Source organism: Tenrec ecaudatus, chromosome 1, assembly GCF_050624435.1.
Source record: "Tenrec ecaudatus isolate mTenEca1 chromosome 1, mTenEca1.hap1, whole genome shotgun sequence".
Lineage (NCBI taxonomy): Eukaryota > Metazoa > Chordata > Mammalia > Afrosoricida > Tenrecidae > Tenrec > Tenrec ecaudatus.
In genome coordinates, this window is record NC_134530.1 from 60,940,151 (window position 1) to 60,952,979 (window position 12,829).

The 12,829-nt window shown below is 56.3% G+C and overlaps 1 protein-coding gene across 1 annotated transcript in view; it reads right to left on the reverse strand.

Moving 5' to 3' along the window:
* Positions 1 to 12,829, reverse strand: part of GRIK3 (glutamate ionotropic receptor kainate type subunit 3) — a 238,332-nt gene that overhangs the window by 61,816 nt on the left and 163,687 nt on the right. Inside the window, exons 4-5 of the mRNA XM_075539217.1 lie at positions 7,987 to 8,168; positions 4,588 to 4,641 (exon numbers count right to left, since the gene is read on the reverse strand). Coding sequence (XP_075395332.1) covers positions 4,588 to 4,641; positions 7,987 to 8,168 — 236 coding nt within the window. The remainder of the gene's footprint in view (positions 1 to 4,587; positions 4,642 to 7,986; positions 8,169 to 12,829) is intronic.

A 12,829-nucleotide genomic window follows, 5' to 3' on the forward strand; every position in this document is an offset into this window, starting at 1 on the left:
AACATAAAGATATGGACAAAGAACTAACATTTATCGAGTGCCTACAAACCTCAGGGGAGTCCTGGTGGTATAGTGATTACCCATTGGGCTGCTAACTGCAAGGTCAGCAGTTCAAAACCACCAGCCGTTGGGAGCGAGAAAGTCAAGGCTCTCTATTCCTGGAAAGAGTGACAGGGACAGTTCTGCCCTGTCCTAGAGGGTCACTATGAGTGGGCATCGACTTGATGGCAGTGCGTTTGGTTTTGGGTCTTGTTGGTTCTACGTGTCTTACACTCATTAACTAATTCCTGTTACAACCTAATTCGAGGAGTGTTAGCATCACACCCTCACAGGGAAGTCACAGAGAACTGGGGAGCAATGGAATCACCCAGGCACCCTCCCCACCCCACGCCCCACTGATGGAGTAAGCCCCTTCCACCCACAGACCCCCAGCTCCACACATGCCCCGCCCTCCACGCAGGAACCAGAGGAACCTTGCTAAAGTGAAATCCCAGCCCACCACCCCCCTGCTTCAAAGGCCCCAATGGCTCCTGACTGCCTTCTCAAAGTCAAGTACGCAGGCCTTGGTCCAGTTTATAGGGGTCTCCACCCTTCTTGTCTTACTCCCCTTCCCACTTTTCCCTCCAGGGATGACGGACCCTGTTAGGCCCACTCCTTGCAGCCCTGCCCCATCACGCACAGTTCCTGGGCTCTGGGCTCCTCCACCCTCCACCTCTCCTCTGCGGGTGAAGCCTATACAATGCAGCTCAAGTGCCACCTCTTCCAGGGTGCCTCCCCTGACCACTTCTTTCACAACAAGAGAGGCCCACAGCAGTGCTTCTGCTCTGGTCCGGGGCTATTTGGCTCTCACCCCAGTAAATGACAACACTCTCCCCTTTAGTCTCTGGGCCTATATGCCTGTCATCTTAGTAGCACCCTGAGGCACCTAACCATCACCAGGAAGAGCCTCCTCTCTTGCCTGTTTGGGGGTTGAAGTCTGTAAAGGGACCGCTCCAGAGACAAACAGCTTTCAGAGAAGGCTGGCATGGCGGCACTGGCCCTTTTGCTTAGCAGAGCGTTACATGCACGTATGGGGCCGACCTGTGTCCAGAGGGCGCCCTGCTGACCCTCCATCTGCATAGAGCTCCGGCCCGTCTCCTTGGACACGCTGATCTACTTACCATCTCTGACCCCACAGATGCCGAAGCCTTGGGCTGCCCAAGGTCTTGGTGGCTCAGTTGACCCTTCCTCTGGGACCAGAGGCCACTCAGACTCAGAGTGAAGGGTGGCATCTCCTCTGGCGGCAGGGGGAGGGCTTTGGTGACCCCTGCAGCCCCTGGATGTGGTATTTGGCCTGTTGAGGTGGACACAGTGACAGTAGCCCATCCCAGCCCGAGCGTGGGTGTAACAGGGTGGCAGTGTTGGGGGGGGGGTTGTTCTCTCCCCTCCCTGTCTGCCTAAGGCCTGGGATTAGCTGCCAAGTGTTATAGGGCACAGAGTGACCCCGCACCCGTGACACGAGGGCAGGGCGAGCAGAGAGCTGGTGACGAGGTCTCCCTGTCTGGCTCCGGCTCTGTGTCCACCCCGCCCTGGGCCAGGACCCCGCGTGCATTCCACAGTGAACTGTGCACAACCTTGCCGCTTGGCAAAAAGTTGCAGTTCTCAATGCCAAATGTTGACACACTGAATTCAGTATCGACGAGGGACCTTTTAGAAACATTCAGCATAACATAATAGACTAATTCATTAGCACCCCATGGGTCTGGCTGGGTAGAAGCTGCAGCTCAGGAAACATTGCCTTAAGGAATGACAGATGAAAATATCTTTCCCATGATATAACTGTTATTGCCGGGAAGTGGCATTAATTGTGATTGCTTATCTATTAATTTATTATAATTCCTTTTTCACCTCCAGGCTTCTACCTACACATGACATGTAGCAGGGTCTCAGCTGGGGCTGATTAACGCGGGGTTATCTGGGAAAGGCCCAAAGCTGGTGGAAGAGATAATGGCAGCTGGGGTAATTAAAACGTCCTCTGTGTGGGAGAGGCAAGTTTGGAGATGTTTGAGGCAGAAGAGTTAGTGACGTGGGTGTTCAGAGGGGAGGCGACATGTGCCAAATGCCATTGCCCTTCTGGGAAAAGACAATCACAAGTGACCAGCGGGCACGCAGAGCCAGAAAGAGACAGGCTCACAAGACAAAGGCCCAAAGCAGCAGGGCTTGGGGGAGGCGAGTCCTGGAGCTGGAAGCGAGGCCGGAGGATGCTGGCCAGCTGGAAGGGGCCTGGGTGGCGTGGTAGTTACGTGTCCGTAGTTCGGAGCCGCCAGCAGCAGCTCCTCGGGAGAAAGATGGGGCTTTCCACTCTCGTGACAGTTCCAGTCTCGGAAACTCACAGGGCCAGTTCTAACCTGCCCCGTAGGGTCGCTGCGAGCTGTCACTGACTCGATGGCAGTGAGTTTGGCTCTTATCCGGTGGGGCGATTGCTCAGTCTCTGTTTCCACGTCTGCACAGAACCAGGGGCAGTCCTAGTGCCCTTGGAAAGCCATTCTGAATTCTGAATGAGATGGGCTACGCCAGCCACACAGGGAACAAACGGGAGTCATTCAGCTCCCTTATACAGTGCTTCCATGAGCCTTCCTGAGTGCCAAGCATGGCTCATGACAGCTAGCCAGCACCAGTGCATTCAGCCCTTCTAATGACACGGCCCTGCGGGCGCATCCTGACCACCCATCTCTGCCCTCGGCCCCTCACGACTTCAGGTTGGAGTGGGTGCTGCTCCTTACCACCAAAGGCAGGAAAAGGAGGGATTGGAGGCCCTGAGGCCGCACGACAAAGGTATTCCCTTTTACTGAAGAGGCAGCTGGGGCCCGAGGGCAAAGCTCGGAGCTGGGGGAGCAGGCACACCCGCCTTGTCTGGCTGTGCGCTCCTCACAGGGCTGCAAGGCCCAGGGCTGGTCGGCTGCGTCTGCCGGATTGGCTGCCCCAGGCTCACCCATAGCTGTCCCTGGGAGGGCAACACCCCCCCACACCCTATCCCTTTGAACCCAGACTTCAGCGAGTGTCACTGCCTGTCCCAGCTCTGAATGGAGTGGCCTAGGGGGAGGTCTGGCCTCCAGAGACTCCCCACGGTGTGGCGTGGCACGGCAGGGCCAGGCTGGCGCAGGCAGGCAGAGCCAGAGGAACTTGGGCCAAGGGGGTGCCTGGTCTCATTCGCTGCTTCCTGGATCTTTTTCTACTAATGTGGTTCCTGGTAGGTCTCTCCTGGAGCCTGCAACCTGGATCGAGAGACCCCGGGGCGGCCGTGGGCATAAGATGCAGTGGGTGGGCACACAGAGAGGGGCACAAACTGGGGCATGTCTCACAACTGGCTCTCAGGGTGTGGGTGGGGGCTCTCGTTTATAGCCCTGTCTGGTTTGGTGGGCTAGATGCTCCCACCATTTGGAGCTCCCAGCGTGGTAGAGCTGGGGGAGAAGGACGCAGTCAATCCAGAATACCACTGGGCAGCTCCCCTGCCTCTTGGCCTTTGCTTAGTGTGGACATTGCTCTCTGTGCAGTGTCCTTCCAGCCTCTCTCCTTGGCGAGCACCTAGGGATCCTTCAAGGTCTCATTCAAGCATCTGCTTTTCCAGAAAGCCTGCCTCCAACATCCGACTCCTACCTGTCCCGCTGCAAACTCCCTCCGCTGAGCTCCTCGGCGGCTGTCCAGGCCGGTGACAGCCCAGGCTTGCTATACTGGACACAAACATAGGGGTCAAGACCAGAGGGGGTGGGAGCACCCAGAAGGCAGGACCTCTGTCCCTGACACCTGGGGACACTTGTCACAGGTCCCGGAACTCTGGGAGCAGGTCAGTGTCCTGGATGAAGGAGGAGTGGGCAGGACACAAGGCCTGCTGGACGTCCTGGCTAACTTTAGTGGAAGCTGGCTAACAGGTTAGTGAGGCCACTATCCCCGGGCCGTTGAGTGTCATGCTCCAACATAGAGGCTGGGTGTTGGCCTCCTCAGTCCAGGGATCTCTTTTTTCCTGCTGATCTCAGGCCACGGCTCATCATCCTGGTGGGCTTTATGTGGCGCTAGATACTCTCAGTCTGGACCGCTGGGTTGGCTGGGCTGAGCACAGGGACGCACTCTAGTGTGGATGTCACAGGAGTCCAATGTGGCCCTTCCTGTGGCTGCCCAGGTCTGTGAGCTGAGTGGGGCAGCATGGGCCAGCAGCCAAGGGGATGCTGGGGGCTTTGGGTAAGAGTGGTACACAGGTCCATTTCTCTGGCGTGCAGGGACTGCTCTCAGGGTGCTGTGGACTCACGGGATCCTCAGGACAATCCCACAGGGCAGAGCCATTCATATCCTAATTTACAGAGGAAGAAACTACAGGTGGGAGGGTCAGTGACCTGCCCAAGGTGACCTGGACAGGCCTGGGAGCACATTGGATCTGGAGTCTAGGCTCAGAATCATTCTGAGGTCGAGGCTCAGACATTTTTGAGCCTTTCCCTCGAATCCCCATCTACAGCCTTGGGAAGGTGGGGCACGCAGGAAGCCTCTGACCTTCTAGCTGTTAGGATGCCCATCCTCCCTCCCTCCCTCCCAAGCCTGGGCCCAGGGGTACCTTACCAGTGTGGTGAAGATGAAGTGGTAGTACTCCGTCATCATGCCCATGGCCATGGCCTGGGAGGAAGCAGAGTGTCAGGACCACAGGGACCCCTGCCCCAGGACCCCTGCCCCAGGCCCCTGTGGGAGGACAAGGCTGGCGGTACGGAGGGGAGGAGCTGCTTGGGTGGGGTGCTCTTTGGGGGCCACCTCTGAACAATTTGGCTTCCAGATAATGGAGTTGGCCTCTGGGACATATTGAAAGGCGATTTTGACCCAGGGAGATAGATGGTGGTGGTGGTGGTGGTGGCGATGGTGGTGGTGTTCCCAGATTGTTGTCTATTTAATTTTTTTTTCTTTCCAAATTGGGTTTCTTGATTTAGATGTGAAATTCACACCGCCGTCTTTTCTCCCTCATTCTCTGTGAAACGATTTCAGAGTTTTTTTTGTTGGGGTTGAAGGGACCCACGGCAAAACACCTGCCAGCTCCGTGTCCTCATGTGCACCTGAGTGACCCGATCACACGCTTCACAGGGTGACCATGCTCACCCTCCTTGTCCTCCCCTCTTGGCATAAACTCGCTGCCCCCGGGGCGCCACCCTCCCCTCCCCCAGGCTCCCTCCTGGAGCTGCTGTCACATCATCTGACGTCTGGCTCTCTGGAAGCGTCTCTGGAGGGGCCACACACTGAGACGGCGACACGCCCTCAGCTGGGAGATGCCTTCCCAAGAACCCAGGACTTGAGCCAGTCCAGCTCATCGTCTTGGCTCCATGCACCTCCTGCTCCCCGCTAGGTCCACGGGGGAGTGTCCGTGCCCAGCCAGAGCCTCCTCCACACGCACGCACATCCCTGCTTCCTGGGCCCTGGCTGGCTCCCAGCCGTCGGATAAATAAATGGCTCTTTTATTTTGAAACGAACTCGTATATGGCTAAGGAGTCCAAGTTCGGCTCGGTTTCACCTCTTTCTTTAACAGCCGCTCAGACACTGTGGAGATCTGATGGGCCCGGAGCTGGGAAGGGTTTGCGGCTGTGACCCTTCTGTCTCGCTTCTTAAAAGGGTTAGCCATACTTATTGATCTTGGTGCGCACACACGCACACCTCCTTTGTAGAGATCGCCGTTACGAAGAAAACCATGTTCTACACATTTCTATAAAAAAACATATTCCTGTTCATCCCATCTCGTCAAACCCCATCAGCACCAGGGTGGGGGGCTGTTCTATGGCGAGGTTGGTGCTGCCCAGGTTGGATGCATTTTATGAGTCATCGTCTATAATAATACCGACCACGATGGGTTTGAGATCCTCAAAATAAATGCTGGACCCACAAAGACCCTGGGAAACCTCCGGGGTCCCAGCACCCTGTGTCCCACCACCCTTAGGGTGTCCCCGGGCCGGGCAGCAGGCTGCAGGACCGTCTTCTCTGCTTTTAACCCAGGACATTTTCCAACCAGACGGACCTGGAGGTGGTAAGCCCTGACGTCACCGGCTGGGGAGCTGGATGACCACAGGCCTGTTCCTTTCCCCTTGAACCTCAGCTTCCTCATCTGTGAACTGGGCACAACAAGGGTACCCTCCTGCTGGGCTGGTGGTTGCCACTGTGATTTCATGGCACACACACATGAACAGGGCTGGCAGGTTGGCTGGGAGGGTGAGGGCATTTCTGGGGAGTGTGCACTTTTTAGCAGCGATGTCACACATGGGGTGAAGTCTGTCCCACCTCTCCATGGCTCACTCCGTGAGGCGGCACAGCACCCCTCCCACGGAGCAGGTGGAGCACTCACAGCTGGGCTTCTTACCCACGAGGAGGGTTGGTGGGGGCTCAGAGGAGAGAGCTCGTCTGCCCCCGGGGAGACCTGGCTTTGATTGTCACCCGTGTGCCTCACGCTCTGCCTCCACCTGCCCAACAGGCTTCAGCAGAGCTTCCAGACCAAGACGGGCGAGGCAGAAAGGCCTGCAGATCTATTTCTGAAAATCAGCATGGTAGCTACATAACCTGGTGTCAACTGGATACTCTTAAGAGGAAGGGGCTGGAGTTTAGCCTGTCAATCGGGTTGCAACTTGGTGACCTCATTTGGAGGTGCTATGGAAATAAATAGGTCACTGGAGGCCAGATTCACCCTGTGAGACATTCCAGTGGACAAGTCACATTGACAGAGCCAGAGCCCTGGAGCTGGAGGAGCCACGTGGAGACCCACGCCAGCCCCACTGGATCCACTAGACTTTCCACTGGCCTGTGATCTTCCTGCATTCGGTGTCATTGCATGGCTGTGTGAGTCTAAAGAGGAATTTATGGACAAGTAGTGACATATGGGGTCATATTGGACTTAACGACTTGATCTGGACAGGGCTGGGATGTTTTCTCAATATACAATTGCTCTTTTATATAAAGCACTTTCTTATACACATGAATGTCTATGAATGTGTTTCTCTAGTCCACCCAGACTGACACAGTCAATGAAAGGCCTGTGGATCAGAGTCCGGTCGGCCCTGGGCTGGCTCAGGACCAGGCGGTGCTTCCATCTCCTGTACCGGGGCTGCTGGGCTGTGGGGGCTCACTCGACAACTGCTAATGACAAAGGGGCTTGGCCAGGGCCTTCCTCTGGGAAGGACCGTCTGCTGCTGGGCCAGGGCACCCCGAGTTGGGCCCACCCAGGGTGGGGCTCCAGGCCCCAAAGGCTTTGGCTTCTGCCCAGCTTGGTCCCCTGGAGCCCCTGCCACCTGGGCTCCTGCGTTTGTGCTGTCCCAGGCTCTCTGGGACAGCAACATTGCCTTGTACACAAAACATTGCCTCGAAGCAGAGATAGTTGGGTTTCAGCTGCGACAACCTTCTGAGGGGGCTGCCCGTGACTTCGCTGTTTCCTCCTGAGTCGGCTGGCGGAGCTGGGCTCTGGTCCCCAGCATGCCTCGCTAGCTGCATCCAGGAAAGGAGGAGCTCCCAGAAGGAAGAGTTGTTCTCCATCCCCGACAGCCATGGCAGAGCTGAGCAGATGGTGCGAGGAACCTCAATAAACCCGAGTACGGGAAGCAACACCAAGTGCTACGGGCGACGGGCATCCGCCACCAGAAGAGAGTTCAAGGTTATCGCAGGGCCTTGCCAACCCCAGTCCTCTCTGCTCCCCCAGCGTCAGCTACCACCCTACACGGCTCAGCCGCCCCTGACAGTGCTCCCATCCTGCTCAGAGGGAAAGAAGCATTCCCTCCGCCCCGCACTGTGCCGGCTCCGTGCCAGTCTCGCACCAGCTTGGAGTGTAAGGACTGCTGCATCCGTTTGGTTGCTGGGGAAACTGAGGCTCAGGGAGGAAAAGTGAATGGTCAGGGTCAGGTAGCCCAAAAGTGGCCAGGCCAGTCTGGCAGGCACCCCACCTGTATTTGGGTGAGGGGAGACATGGCAGAGACGGCTGCCGCCCTCCCGGTCAGCACGCACCTGCTTGAGGATCTGGGCCGCCATGGTGTGGCTGCAGTCGAAGATGATGCGGAATTCGCGGCCTCGCTTCATCTCCTTGAGCAGGGGCCTGGAGTCCTCGGAGTCGATGGGGAGCTGGCGGATCTTCAGGCGGATGTTGTGTCTCGACGGCGCCATGATCAGCTCCTGCAGCCGGATGAGCCCTGAGAGACACGGGTACAAAGGACGTGTGTACACACCTGGACGCACGGGCACGCGTGCGGCCACAGGGTTGCAGATGCACGGGAACAGGTAGACGGACCCACAGAGGCAAGTGTACCCGAGTGGCCACAGCCACAGGTCTACACACGCAAGCCCGAGCACACCCACGCCTGCACACGTGCACACAGACATGTGTTTCCAGGTCCACCTCTGCCAGTGCCTGGAGGGCCTGCCCTTGGGCACAGAGACGTGCGTGCATCTAAAGCAGAGCTCCCCAAAGTGGGTGACACCTCCCCGGGGCGGGGGCTGGAATGATGGGGAGGGGGCGCTGCAAAAGCAGATGGTAAATGTTCCCCTGGATTTAATTGCCAGGTGGCGCTGAGATTTTTTTCCCTTTGTTTTGAAAAGGGGCCTAGAGGCCAAACCCATTTGAAAAGCTATGGCCAAGGAGAGAGCCATGCCTACAAGTGGGTCCATCATATGTTCTTGGTCAGAGAGCCTGCTCCCACTGACCATCCATTTAGGGGACACAGAGGTTGTGCCAGAGATCATGGCTCTTCCCCGCCTCCCCCAGACCCAGCCCTTCACAGCCCCAGCATGCCTGCCCCCCAGGAGAGGGCACAGTAGCTGGTTCCAGGCTCAGCTGCATCAGCCTTGGCCCGTGTGAGGCCAGGATAGGCTTCTGCCCCACTGTCAGGGCAGCCTACACTGGCAAACCTGACCCAATCCTCCAGGGTCCACCACGACCACCTACAGGAAGCCTTCCCTAACAGATCTGTCCAGACGAGACCTCCCACCCCAAGCCTGATCCACATCCTTCAGCGCAGGGCTCCTTATGGCCCCCATGCTGCCACGAGCACATTGGCATCAAAGCTGGCTCTCCATACCCCCTAGCTCAGGGCATGGCAAGTAGGCGGTACTCAACAAAGATTGGCTTCCTGTTTATTTCTCCCCAAACTGAAAAACCCAACCTTTGGCATTTTGCAAAACTACTTCATCTGGGGACTTTCAGGAAAAGCGGAGTGTCACTTCCCGGAGACAAATGGCTTGCTTGGGTCTAATTAAGTTCATTTCCGTGCCCATTCCTAGGTCCATTCTTGCTGACTCCTCTCCTCATCAGTAGCCTGGGAGCAAGACCCCCACTTCAGGGGCGGTGCTGAGCCAGCACAGGGCCAGGCTCCCAGGAGGCCAACCCTCCTGCCTGCTCCGCCGCCCTCACCCGCCCCTCTCAGGACTCAGTGCCTGTGTCCTGGTGGCAGATGACACCGTCTGCACAATCCACTCAGCCACAGCTGGCTTCCAGTTCTCCTTTGGGAAACCAATCCCTCCCAGGAGCCAGGTGGACTCCATGCCCAGCTCTGGGAACAATGTATGTGGCCCCAGCTTGGCCAACCCACCCACACATGTCTCCAGACCTTGGTCTAGGCTTGAGGGCTAGAAGTGGGACGCAGGTTGGTCCTGTCGGGGTGGCTCCTAGAATTGTGTAATAGGCATTCCAGCTTTCAGTCCATTCCAAGAGGGGGCGGTGCACGTCTGGGGGTGACCGACCACTGGAGCACGCAAAGTCCTCCAATGGAAAGCGCAAACAGGGAAAGCTGGCTGTGGAGATAACATCGTAGCCTTCGGACCAAGCGACACCTGAAGCTGAATGACAAACAGTCTAGTAAAGGCCCCATAAATACCACTCCTCCTCCGTTTTTGGTTGGTTTGCTGCTGAAGCTGGTTTGCATAGTATTAAATTTTGTGACTGACTGTAGCAGTGTCCCTACTCAGGCGGTCCACTCCATAAGCCTTCCAACAGTGAGAACCCCAGCTTCCAGAACCACCTCTGGCACACAATGCCTGACCCGTCAGTCTCTCCTTCTCCTTCCTGTGGGCTGGACTTCAAATCAGCAATCTGATTGGTGTCCATCAACCCACTCTGCTGGGGCAGGCAGAGATGTATCCCTGCGACCCAAGTCCCCCAAAGATCTCCCAAACTAGGTGCCATGTCTGTGAGCATCAGGAACCTCCAGGCTGCCGGAAGGTCTCAGACCCAGGGGCACGGGGCGGGCCAGGGCTCTGGAGCCGTCTCGATCCAAGAAGAGCTCGAGTGTCTCCTGATACCTGGCTTGATGGAAAGGAGACAGAGGAGATGGGTTGACCTGAGCAGAGAAGGAAGGGTCTCATTCGGAGGGCTGGACTCCAGACACTCCAGCCTGCTTGCTCCATTTCCACAAAGGCATGCCCCATTCACACCTTGCTCCTGCAAGACACAGGCCGTACACTTCGCTCACATGCACTCAGTTCTCAGACTCCATGTACAGCATCAGAAAACATGGGCTTTGGGGACCTCGGACACGAGGACTGGGACAGGCTGGCTGCCGCAGCAGAGGCCACCAGGGCCTTCTTGTCAACCAAGTGCATCGCCCTGTGTAACACACAGTGAACCACATTCTGCAGCAGCAAATGTCAGACCTCGGTCTCATCAGTGATTCCCCTGAGGAGCCAAGAGGCTGGTCTCGGCGGCACCCCAGCAGAGGACGGAGGCGCTTTCTGTTTGCCTGAGATGAGCTTTTCTTCCTGGCTGCTTCCCTAATCAATCTCTCTCGAAATATCTGCAGTGAATCATGGGTGTCGGAACGAAGCTTTCACTTACCCAGCACTTCTGCATTCATTACCCCATTTAACCACCTCCCCAGTCCTAGAAGGCGTGGAGACTCGGATTTTCATTCCACCGCTGCAGCTCAAGACCGTGAGGCGTGGCGAGATTCAGGGCACTCTCCCAAGGTTTTGCAACACGCTAGCAATGGAATAGAATACAGAGACCCGATCTTGGGCTCCTAGGCTAGAGACCTTTCCTCCAAGCCAAGGCTTTTCTACGGCCCTTCTCGCTCTCGGTGGCATCCACAAACAGCCGCCCGGACCCCCAACCTGGAGCAGATTGCAACGAAGACTCTGATTCTTCACCCTTTCCTGCAGCCACACCCCATAATGCACTTGCCAACGGGCTGTACTCTAGTGGCTGGTTTGTGTGTCGCTAGGATGCTGGAAGCTATGACACTCGTATTTCAAGCAGCAGCAGCGTCACACACAGTAGGCAGGTTTCAGAAGACCTTCCAGGAGAAACTCGGAGGAAAGGCCCGAGGGCCCGCTCCCCCCAAACTCGTCAATGGAAACCTTATGAATCACAGCATCACAATGTCTACTGCAGGAGGAGTCCCTAGGTTGGAAGGCGCTGCACAGCAGCTTCGATGGTGGACTTAGGCAAGCCGGAGATCACAGAGATGGTGCAGGACCGGTTCATGTGTCCTCTGCGAGACAAACACGAATCGGAGCCCACTCCAGGTAGCCGACAACAACCTGTGCACACCCTTTGCCATGTCACTTCGCAGAATGCTACAGCTGCGGCTCTGCCCCTTGGCATGGGCCCTGTGGCTTGCTTATGCCAATGGGTTGCTAGCAGGCCTGACCCAAGGAGGCATGTAAAATGCAACTGTGCGCTGGGTTTGTTCTTTGCACCCCCGCCACCGTCATGAGAATGTGCCTGGGCTAGCCTGTTAGAGAAAAGTGTGGGGGGGGGGAGGGCTGAGGGACCTCTCCTAGCCAGAGTCAGCCAAAGTCCACCAACACCAGGCAGTTCCCAGGCTTGTGAGTGAGCCAGCTGAGGCGGGGAAACTGCCTAGCCACGCTCGGTCTGCAGTACCAGCCCTGCAGGCTTCTACACTAAAGAAGTGCCTTTTCAAGCACTGAACTTTGGGGATGGTTTGTTACGTAGAATGACCACAGAAATAGGTAACTGGTGTTCACCTTTATTAGCACGTTGAAAGGACCATGATTTTGTGTGCATAGCAGTGTGTCCGCCCTAGGAGATGACTCGTGCTTGGTGGGTTCCCAATGACTGGCAACCCCCTTCCCGTTGAGCAGGGCCTAGGGTTGCTGTTAGGAGCCTCGGTGATGTAGTTACAAGTTGGGCTGCTAACCAAAAGGTCGGCAGTTCAAACCCCCGGCAACTCCTCAGGAGAAAGAGGGGACTTTCTATTCCTGTAAATAGTTATAGTCTCGGAAACCTCGAGGCAGTTCTACCCAATGGCAATGAGGTCTTGAGGTTTGTTGTTAAGGAACCGTGGTACGCAGTGAGTTGAGCTACTGAGCTGATAACTATAAGATCAGTAGTTCAAACCCACCAGTAGCTCTGCAGGACAGAGGTGAGCCTTTCTGCTCCTGTAAAGATTTATAGCCTCAGAAACCCACAGGCATTTCTCCACCCTACAGGGTCTCTATGAGTCAGGAGTAACTCGATGGCCATGGGCTTGAGTTTCATTGTTGTTGACTCGGCTCCAGATCAAAGCAACTCACAGCCAAGTACTACAGGACAATGCACTGCCCGGTCCTGCGCTGTGCCGACTGGCTGTGCTTGAGTCCGCTGGCACAGCTGCTGTGTCGAGCCATCTTGTCAAGAGTCTTTCTCTGTTTGGATGACCCTCTACTTTACCTAATATTACTCCTCTTTGTCCAGGACTTGCCTCTCCTGACAACACGTCCAAAGAGTGTGAGACAAAGTCTTGCCATCCTTGCTTCTAAAGAGCAAGCTGGCTGTACTACTTCCATGGCAGATTTCTGGCCGTCATTGATCTTCTCCAATAGCATAATTCAAATGCGTCAGAAGAGGTGTGTAATCACC